The sequence below is a fragment of the Pipistrellus kuhlii genome, unplaced genomic scaffold, assembly GCF_014108245.1.
Source record: "Pipistrellus kuhlii isolate mPipKuh1 unplaced genomic scaffold, mPipKuh1.p scaffold_m20_p_23, whole genome shotgun sequence".
Lineage (NCBI taxonomy): Eukaryota > Metazoa > Chordata > Mammalia > Chiroptera > Vespertilionidae > Pipistrellus > Pipistrellus kuhlii.
Window position 1 is genome coordinate 12,411,313 of NW_023425522.1, and position 11,029 is coordinate 12,422,341.

At 44.1% G+C, this 11,029-nt stretch overlaps 1 protein-coding gene across 1 annotated transcript in view; it reads left to right on the top strand.

Moving 5' to 3' along the window:
* The window catches only part of ITGAE (integrin subunit alpha E), a 58,052-nt gene extending 50,112 nt beyond the window's left edge, over positions 1 to 7,940 (top strand). The window contains exons 28-31 of the mRNA XM_036451795.2: positions 210 to 305; positions 2,183 to 2,278; positions 6,498 to 6,608; positions 7,542 to 7,940. Coding sequence (XP_036307688.1) covers positions 210 to 305; positions 2,183 to 2,278; positions 6,498 to 6,608; positions 7,542 to 7,673 — 435 coding nt within the window. The 3' untranslated portion in view covers positions 7,674 to 7,940. The remainder of the gene's footprint in view (positions 1 to 209; positions 306 to 2,182; positions 2,279 to 6,497; positions 6,609 to 7,541) is intronic.
* Positions 7,941 to 11,029: the final 3,089 nt, after the last annotated feature.

Consider the following 11,029-nt stretch of genomic DNA (forward strand, 5'->3'; position numbering starts at 1 on the left):
TGCCTCCTGCAGCTGTGCCCGCAACGAAGGTACATACCCCTGACCGGGATCCAACCTCGGACCCTTCAGTCCGCAGGCTGATGCTCTATCCACTGAGCCAAACCGGTTTCGGCTGTTCTGGGATCCTAAGGTGTCCTGTGTGCTGAGAGGTACAGCAGCAGCCTTTCCGCACGCAGGGGGACGGTGCTAACTAGACTTCCCTATCCCAGCCCGTGGAGGAGTGGCATTCGGTGAGCTGTGCCATCACTTCGGACAGAGAAAACGTCACGGTGGCAGCGGAGCTCTCCATGAGTCAGGCCAAGCAGGTACTTGAGACTGCGAAATGCTCCGGATTTGATTCTCCTGCAGCTCACAGGCATAGAAAGGTTCACAGCTGGATACGGGCATCTCACATATCACATGTCTCCTGGCCCACCGTCTGCCCCAACCTGTTCCTGACCCAGTTCCTCGGGGTAACTCACCACTCCAGCTACTTTCTAGGAATTTCCCGGGACTCCTCCCTTCCTTACTTGCGCATATCAATTCCCACGGCAAACTCTTATTCCCCCCTCCAAAATATGTTCTAAATCCATTCCCTTCTCTGCTTGGCCAGTGCTACTCTGTCGATCAGGCTGCCCCCTTTTGCCCACACTGTTGTCACAACCTTCTGTCTGCTCGTCCTCCTCCTCCTCCTCTTCTTCTTCTTCTTTAATATATTTTATTGATTTTTTACAGAGAGGAAGAGAGAGGGATAGGGAGTTAGAAACATCGATGAGAGAGAATCATGGATCAGCTGCCTCTTGCACACCCCCTACTGGGGATGTGCCGACAACGGAGGTACATGCCCTTGACCAGAATCGAACCTGGGACCTTTCAGGGACCTTTCAGTCCGCAGGCCGATGCTCTATCCACTGAGCCAAACTGGTTTCGGCTGTCTGCTCTTCTTCTCTCTGCTCTTGCCATGCCGTCTCCGAACTTTCCTCACACAGCTACCTTTTATTTTATTTTTAAAAATTTTTTGTTAATCCCCACCCTAGGATATTTTTTTAAATTTATTTTTAGAGAGAGTGGGAGAGAGAGGGACAGAAGTATCGATGTGAGAGAAACACATTGATTAGTTACCTCCTGCATGCACCCTGACCAGGGCCTTGGCCAGGGAGGAGCCTGCCACCGAGGTACGTGCCCTTGACCAGAATCGAAACCAGGACCCTTGGGTCCACAAGCCGACGCTCTATCCACTGAGCCAAACTGGCTAGGGCAACAGCTACCTTTTAGAAACAAGCATTATGCTTTTTAATACATTTATCCTAAAACTCATAGCTTTTCAGTAATCTGCAAGGCCCTGCATGATCTGGTCTCTGATCTCTTCTTCGACTTCATCTCCTGGTACTCTCCTCGGCCCAACTTCTTACACTCCAGCTGTTCTGTCCTTTCTGTTCCTCCATGTTGTTCTGGCCACAGGCCTTTGTACTTGCCGTTCCTTCTCCATGACAGTGTTCTTCACCCAGGTCTTCATGTGTGTGCTTTCTTACATTTAGCTCACATGTAACCTTCTTGGAGAGACCTTCTTTGATTACTCATTCAAAAGTGGGAACTACAGCCCAGTTTAATGTCATGCAGTGATCCGGATGACTGATGAGATCTGAACTGAAGAACTAGCTATGGGAATGGAGGAAAAGGGACAGGTGTAAGAGAGGCTCAAAAAAGAAAAATGGCCCTGACCAGTGTGGCTCATAGAGCATAGTGCATAGAGCATCGGCACTACCAAAGGGTGGCAGGTTCGATTCCTGGTCAAGAGCACGTACCTGGGTTGCAGGTTCAATCCTGAGTCCCAGTTTCTCGCACATTAATGTTTCTCTCCTCCCCCTTTCTCCCCTTGTTTCCCTCTCCTACCTCCTTCACTCCCTTCCCCTCTCTAAAAACCAATGGGAAAAATACCTTCAGGTGAAGATTAACCAAACGAAAGGAAAAATGGTTAAGAAAACTGACTGGGGGAGAGGGGGTGAGGGTGTGACATGAGGTAGAGGGAAAAGTTGAGAATAACCACAGGTTTTTTGCTTGGGTAACTTGGTGGTTGCTGAGCTCCTTAACTAAGCTAAGGAATTCATAGGATGGAACGCATATAAAGGAAGGATGGTGAATGCAGTACAGAAACAGTAAGTCCACGACTAAAACATGTTTCCTCCCCCCTCTCCCCTTATAGTTCCTAAGAGATGTAGCTGAACTGCAGATCCTCGGTGAAATTTCTTTCAACAAATCTCTGTATGAGGGTCTGAATGCAGAGAACCACAGAACTAAGGTAATCCCTGTCCCCGGGGTGGTATCCGAGAGCTGTGCTCAGCCTTAGGGCCCCTGAACGGCACGCTGCTGTGACCCTGTTCCTGTTTCATCCTTACACTTCTGATCTTGACTCTGCCACCATCTGCCTCTGTGACCTTGAGCTAGTCAGCTTCTGCCTCAATTTTTCCATCTGTGAAATGAGGCAATTAAATGAGAGGTGTAAGCTGAGGAAGTCTAAACTGAAATAGCTAAGCTGGAACCAAAAGCTACATATGCTTTGATTTGAAAGGTATTTAAATTTTTTTCCCAGAAGTGAGAAATTATTGTTTTTATGCATGAACTCTCTAGTGCACATGTGTCAAACACAAGGCCCGCGGGCCATATCTGGGCCGCCAGGCCTTGCAATGTGGCCCGCACCGCGCTGTCATCACTGCACTCTGCTGCGTTTCCATCACAATGACAGTTTATGACTGTTCAGTAAACCATTTGGCCCGCGATTTAGGCTGGATTTTAGATTTTGGCCCCTTCTCTGATTGAGTTCGACACCCCTACTCTAGTGTGTAGTATCAGAGTTTAATTATAATATTAACCAATTACAACACTCAGAGTGCATACTTCTTTGACAAGTCTTAGACTAAACACTGGAACCCCTGGGGTTGGTATTGCTGAAGTGTGACCACAGGTCTAACGGATGTCTGTGACCTATGGGCCAGATGCTGTGTGTGCTTCCCTGAGTTGTCATTCTTGTTGACACTCACCTAGATGTGCTGCTGGCTTTTGAGATGCTCCATCTGTGAGCTCTTTAGTTAGGCATGATTCACTATTAGGAGGAATGTTAAGAGAGTGAGACTGGAATGCTAAATACTGGATCCTCTGATTTTCTTTCTGGAGGAGGAGGAAAAAAGAACAGTTCTCTAGACTGTCAGCAATAACATTTCTCTTTATTTTTAGGCATTTCTAATAGGGAAAATGATACGGAAGAAAGAGAAGTGCCCCATTATCCCACTGTCCAGATTTTTAGAAAATCCAGTAATGTTAGAAGAAGATCCAAGCCTTATGGAAGGATACCAAATGAAAAATGATGGTTCCTTTACTTCCCCTCTTCCCAACCCCAACTTCCTTTTCCCAAAAGGAGTTTATGTTAACAGTTTCTGATATGCACATTCTTAAATTTATTTAGGTACTTCCTCCTCTTATTGACATTTTTATTCTACAGTATAGATTCCTTATAATTATTTTCTTTAAATTTGACACCCTAAGCAAAGTATTAAATAGTTCCTGACAATAAGCACCTGACTTACGATGAATCTATGAGTATAAATAGCAGTATATCCAAGTGCATATCAGCTGTGAGTAAGGGAAGACTCCCACTTATGTACCATAAAAGGATCTGCTGTTTATCCAGTAAGGGAGGCAAACCAGGGTCAGTGTCTCATTGGCAAAGGGGGCAACCAGGCTTTGCTTGATTAGTTTGGGCTGATCATAGTTTCTGAACAGAATCTAAAAGGAGATATTGAATAGCCCTAACCGATTTGGCTCAGTGGATAGAGCATTGGCCTGCATACTAAAGGGTCCTAGATTCGATTTTGGTCAAGGGCATGTACCTTGGTTGTGGGCACATTCCCAGTGGGAGGTTTGCAGGAGGCACCTCATTGATGTTTCTCTCTCATTGATGTTTCTAGCTCTCTATCCCTCTCCCTTCCTCTCTGTAAAAAAAAATAAATAAATAAATAAATAAATAATCAATAAAATACTTTAAATGAAATAAAAGGAGAAGATAGCTGAGGATGGTGCCCCCACCGATATATGCTACAAGCAGTGGTGTCCTGCTTCTCCCTTCACCTCTACCCACAGCCCTGGGGCACCTTGGAAACCTGTGGGCTTGGGAGAGAGGAAAGGGAAGAGACTTTGAGAAATAGGAGTGTTACTTCTACTCAGTTCTGGTCTGGTAAACACTGTCACCTTGGGGCTTTTATCACTTTCCTTGCCCCCTCCCCTCCTCCCCCTGCTTCCATAGGAGAAAAACAGGCTGCCTTCCTGTTCTTCCTCTCTGTTGCTTTGCTCTTTCCTAGCTGTCGATGCTAGGATTAGAACCTAACCTTTTAAGGTCAGCTACGTAAATAGTGCCTGGAGGGTCAACTTAGGGAGTAACCACCATCTGTAGCTTAATTAGAAGAGGCCTCAAAGATAAATTTGTCCAGCCTTCTACCCCATAAGAATTTCTCTCTCAAGCATTGCTGACCTTGGTGCTTAAATATTTCTATGAAAGGAGCTCATTGTTTTGGGCAGGCAGAGGGTTTTTTTGTGTGTGTGTGTGTGTGTTTTTCTTTCTTCTTTCCTGTTTTGTTTTATATGTTTTTTTAAAAAAATGATTTTATAGGGAAAAAGAGAGAGAAGCATCAATCTGGTGCCCTTACCAAGAGTGGAACCCACAACCTTTCAGTGCATGGAATGTTGCTCCAAACAACTGAGCCACCTGGCTGGGAGGTTTGGATGGCCCTTGGGCCCCACTGAAGTCCTGGCACCATGCTCTGTGTGTGTGCTGGCCAACTCGGGACGTCCATATCTGGGTCTCACTTGGGAAGCACATCCCCTAAGCTCCCAGCTGGTCCTGTTGGTGAAAGGACAGCTTACACTGAAGTTGAGATGGCAAAGCTGGGGATCGCTTCCATAGGAAGAGCTCTGCAGGCTGTTCGCATGGACGCTGTTTTGCATTTATTTTCCCGTTTCAAAGTACCACATACTTTAGTCTGGTGAGGAGCAGACAGTGTGTTTGCCATATATTTCGGGTGGGGAAAGTGTGTTATCAGACTTTAGGGATTTGTGGAAGCTCAAAAAGAGCCGTCAGAACAGAGCTGGAAGATCATTTACAGAAAGTCATTTTGAAGGTGAAGCTTGGGAATCAAGGATGTATAATGGCATAGCTGGATGTAGAATCTCAATTTTCTGTCAGTCTTTAAAACCTGAAGACCTCAATCCTGTGGGACCCCCTGTTAAACTCAGAGAATCCTTAACAGAAGGTCACGGTGTCCTGACAGACTTAGCTCTATTTTTGTATTACAAATCAAAATAGTTGCTGTAAAGTATTTTAGTCATTAGATCATGTTACTGCGCTCTTTTTCCCCCTTCAATTTTTGTTCAGTTTGCTTTTTGAGGATTGTATTGATTATCTAGCTCAGAGATCTTTGCTTAGCCAAGTTCTGTCTACAAATGAGCCATCAAAGGCATTCTTCATTTCGTTACAGTGTTTTATCTTGAGCATTTCTTTTTGGTTCTTGGGATTCCATCTTTCCACTTACATTGTCTATTCTTTATCTTTGTTCTTCGTGCTGTCTGCTTTATCCATTAGAGCCCTTAGCATATTGATCATAGTTGTCTTAAATTCCCCATCTGATAATTCTAACATCTTGCTGTCTAGTTCTCATGCTTGCTCTGTCTCTTCAAATTGTGTTTTTTTGCCTTTAGGAACTGCTATAAATAGGCCTTCAGTAATGTGGTGAGGTATGGGGGAAGGTAAGAGTATATCATCCTATAAGTAGGTCTCAGTCTGTTAGTGAGCCAGTGGTCTGCTCTCACACTGCTGTTTCTCTCTCTCCCCCTCACCCTTCCTCTCTCAAAATCAATGAATTATCAAACATGAGTAATGTTGCTTAAAAAAAGTATAGAGTGCTCTGGTGTGTTTCAAAATGGCGTATTTCCTGTTGGGAAGCCAAAAGGTTTTTCTCCAGTATTTACTGTGGGAACCTGGCCAAGCTCCTGGAGGTAAATCTTAGTGTGTGTGTGGGGTGGGGGGGGGCTTTATGACTGGGTTTCCTGGCGTTTTTAATTTTCAGAGTTGTCCACACTGAGCCTCCATCAGTTATATTTCAGGTTTTCTTTCCTTTTTTTTTTTTTAAATCCTCATTCAAGGATATTTTTCCCATTGATTTTTAGCGAGAGTGGAAGAGAGAGGGAAAGACAAAGTGAGAGAAACACATCGATTGGTTGCCTCCTACTCAAGCCCCAACCAGGGCCCGGGCTGAGGAGGAGCTTGCAACTAAGGTATGTGCCCTTGACTGGAATCGAACCCGGGACCCTTCGGTCTGCAGGTCGTCACTCTATCCACTGAGCCTAGCTGGCTAGGCGTAGTTCAGGCTTTCTATCCCAGCACTGTAAGCTTCTACTCATATTTTGCTCCTTAACATAATGAGTGGCACTTCCCCCCATTTGCTTACTGACACATCTTTGTCTTGTTCTAGATCACTGTCATCTTCCTGAAAGAGGAGGCAGACCCTCCTTTGCCCCTCATCATCGGAAGCAGTGTCGCTGGCTTTCTGGTTTTGATAGTGATTGTAGTCCTGCTATTCAAGGTCAGTTCCACCGTGTTTATACAGGCCCTGGGGTTGGGCACAGTACTTTCTGTGACAGCCAGCCCCTGCCTGTCTGTGTGGCCACTTTACCTTCTTCCTTCAACCACACATCTGTGCAGGCAAATAAGACGGGTTTTGTCTGGAAAAAATAAAAACCTAATTGAAGTATCGGAGTAAAGAGAGATTTTCCTGAAACAGATTTAGTTGTTGTTCCCTGTTTAAATCCTTTCCTTCCCTTCCCCTCTCTTAATATCAAACTTTCTTTACTGTTCAAGATTCTCCCTGGCTTCTGCCCGCTCACCCTAAGTCTTGTTGTTTTCTCCAGAGTTGAACTAAAAGGCTTGTGTCTTTGTGCTGTCAGTCAAGCTATCCGCCCCCACCCCCAGGCTCTTCCCCATGTTTTCACCTTGCTCACCCTCTTCCCTTAAAACCCAGCCCAGGGACCCCGGAGTCCTTTGAGCTGAGGTGTATGCTTTTCCTGTGAGTTCCTGCTGGGAATCCAGAAGTGGCACTGGATTTAAATAACTGTGTGTCAGTTATTTCTCTCTCTACTAGATTGTGAGTTTCTTGCTGTAGGACACCAGGCTTGGTCATCTCGCCTCAGCATAGTGGGCTGAGTACTTTTATATAAATAAGACCCAGTACAGCCAAAACTGTAAAACTTTGCACAATTAAACGTTAAAAAGGTTAAAGAGCTCTGGTTTCAGAGAAAGGTCAGAAACCACTTCTGACTGGGGAATGCGCACCAGGAAGGCTGTGGAAGGCAGCATTGAGGACGGGTCTTGGGAGACTGGGTTAACTGGGAGAGATTCAGAGGGAGCCTGAGAGGCCAAGGAGTGTAAGGGGCTCTTTTGGCAACAGCCAGGCGAGCGGTTTCCTAAGACAGGTGGGCGTCTTTGGTCTGAAATTGGGCTCCCCGCCCCTTTGTTTCAGTGTGGCTTTTTTAAAAGAAAATACCGACAACTGAACTTGGAGAGCATAAGGAAGGCCCAGCTGGAGCCAGAGAATCTGTTCACAGAAGGTGAGGACCAGCCTCCTTGTCCCCTGGGAGAGAGCGGCAGCTAGTCCTCAGCTCGCAGAGACTTGGTGTCGCACTGGTGGCCTGCTCTTCTAGGAGGATGCAGGGCAGAACCTGACAGATTGTCAACAGAACATTGTTTTCAAGAACACATCGTCCCAAAGTGTCTCTGCATGTGCAAAAAATAAACCTGGGCAAGATCCGGTACTAAATGGTATTAAACTGTTTTCTTTACAGAAGCGCCTTTAACATGCACATATAATATACTTTGTGGTTCTTTTTTTCCTCCCAAGAGATTATATAGCATTTCTCAACATTTTCTAAGAATGAGTTTTTCTTTCTTTTCTTTTCTTTTCTTTTCTTTTCTTTTCTTTTCTTTTCTTTTTTCTTTTCTTTTTTAAGAATGCGTTTTTCTCGCCATTACTGTTGATGTCTCCAAAATAGTGTGCCAGGAAATTCATCCTGCAGACAGTGTTGAAAGTGGTTCCTAGCTGAAACCAGTTTGGCTCAGTGGATAGAGCATTGGTCTACGGACTGAAAGGTCCCAGGTTTGATTCCGGTCAAGGGCATGTACTTTGGTTGCGGGCACATCCCCGGAAGGGGGTGTGCAGGAGGCAATTGGTCGATGTTTCTAGCTCTCTCTTCCTCTCTGTAAAAAATCAATAAAGTATATTTAAAAATAAAATAAAATAAGAAAGAGCCGAAACCGGTTTGGCTCAATGGATAGAGCGTCGGCTTGGGGACTGAAAGGTGAAGGGCATGTACCTTGGTTGCAGGCATATCCCCAGTAGGGGGTGTGCAAGAGGCAGCTGATCGATGACTCTCTCTCATCGATGTTCCTTACTTTCTATCTCTCTCCCTTCCTCTCTGTACAAAATCAATAAAATATATTTAAAAAAAAAATAAGAAAGTGGTTCCTAGTCTGGTATTTCAAGATCCTCAGCTATTGCCTGTTATTTCAAATAAGGTTACAAAAAAAGCCCCCAGAACAAATGTAAAAAGTATAAAAACAAAAGTCATTAAAACAGGCACTAGGTAGGAGAGGAGAAGATAAGACCAGGATTTTATTCTGTAGCTTCATTTTTATTGTATGCATGAACATGTCTATTTACTAACATTGCCACACCTTTGCCTGGCTTCCTGCTTCGTGAATTGCTCAGAGAGACTTCATTCCTTAGTAAAGATGGTCGCCAGAAGAGAGCACTGGTCCACAGGGGATGGAACCAGGCCTGGGAGAGGGTGGGGCCCCAGTTATAGGCAACCCTTGTTCATAGCATCTCATTTTATGTTTATGGCTGCAAAAGCTTGACCACATCTTTCCACTCCTAAAAACATGGATTATAATCATTTTCATGGATTATAACATTATTGCAAAAATGTAAACAGTGCAGGAGTATATAATGTAGAACGTAATTTATATGACCCCCCCCCCAGTCTTCTTTGTCTAATTGAGATGCTTTCATTATTATTCCCTTTAAATTTTATTTTTTTTCTGACATTTATGAGTATATAAGTTGTGAATTTAAGGATTTAACCTGAGTATGTGTTTTTCCCAGAAGCATAAGTGACTTCACAGCACCACTTACTGAAGTACCTAACCACTTCCTCTGCTTATCCACGTTGTCCCAGAATCACAGGGTCCAAAAGGCTTTAACCATCTGAACTGCTGAAATGGGCTTGGCTCAATGGATAGAGCTTCGGCCTACAGACTCAAGGGTCCCGAGTTCGATTCTGGTCAAGGGCATGTACCTGGGTTGCAGGCACATCCCCAGTAGGGGGTGTGCAGGAGACAGCTAATTGATGTTTCTCTCTCATCGAAGTTTCTATCTTTCTATCCCTCTCCCTTTCTCTCTGTAAAAAATTAATAAAATATATTAAAAGTAAATAAAGAGAAAATATTTAAAAAGAAGTTCCCCTTTTCTCTCCCACTTTTAATCTCTTTTTCCAAAAGCAACCACTGTTAATAGTTTTTCAGACATTTAAAAAAATATTTCTGTGTGTATCAGCATAAACTTTTTAAATGTGCAAGTGGGATTAGATTGTTTATAGTGTTTTGCCCATAGATTTTTTTCATCTAATGGACTTTAGTCATCTATTTTTAAATAGCAACTTCTGCAGACCTACCCCATTCTTTTAACAGATCTGTAATAGACTCTATGTTATACGTGGACGTGTCAGAATTTTTATTCAAAGAAAATATGTGATAAACATTTTTAAACGTGTCCCGAGATGCTTTTCAGGTATATCGATGGGTGAGTCCTAGCGCAATTATTGGCCCGAAATTGTTATGGACATTTACAGTTTTGATAGATGATGTCAACTTGACCTTCAAAATGTTTTTACCAGTTTATACTCCCACTTAAAATATGTTTAAGTGTCACTCTATGCCCTGGGCACCACCAAATTAAGTATTTTGCTAATCTAATCAGTGTGATAGCTAGTATTCTGTTTTGGATACCAGCTTTCATTTGTAACTTTGTAGCCCAGGTATGTGCCTTTGACTGGGAAGAGACCGTTTGGTCTGCAGGCCAGTTCTCTAACCATTGAGCAATGCCGGTCAGGGCTGGGTATTCTATTTTTTAAAATTGTTTTTATTGATTTCAGGGTGGAAGGGAAAGGGAGAGAGAGATAGAAACATCACTGATGAGAGAGAAGCATTGATCAGCTGCCTCTTGCATGACTCCTACTAGGGATAGAGCCTGCAACCTAGGCAAACGCCCCGACTGAGATTCGAACCGTGACCTCCTGGTTCATAGGTCAATGCTCAACCACTGAGTCACATTGGCCTGGCTACTCTGCCAGACTTTAATGGGAGCTCTGCACACCCTCCTCTGCATGCCTCACAGCCTGCCCTCGGCCCCAGTCCCTTTGGGAAGTTTCTCCCTCCCTCCCTCTTTTCCTCCCTCCCTCTCTCTCTTTTCCTTTCTCTAATCATGTCCTATGGAGTGAGGATTTTTTAAAAAGTCTAGTTAACTGAGATACACACACACACACACACACACACACATGTATATACATACATACACAACACTTTTTTTGTTTTTGGTTATTTTAGGATCATATATTCTACCATTTCTGACCATTTTCAAGGAATGGTTTCAGGAAAAAAAAATGCTGGGTGAGAGTGGGTTGGGGAGGTAGTACCTTGGGTTAACATGTCTATGGGGAATTAATACATTTGTATGGTTCTTTACAATTTGTAAAGAAGCCCTCTCAGCTTTTTCCAAGAGTGGACTGGGAGCTATTTTTGTCATCGCTGTGCTGTGCCAGATAGCTTCCCAGAAGGACCGAACCACGGGAGATGGGTACCAGCCACGAGGACATGTCCTGGGACCTGCGTTTCACTTCCCTTCTTTGCTTAGTGGGTGTGTGATCATAGCTTCAGTTTGTTTTGATTGACAGC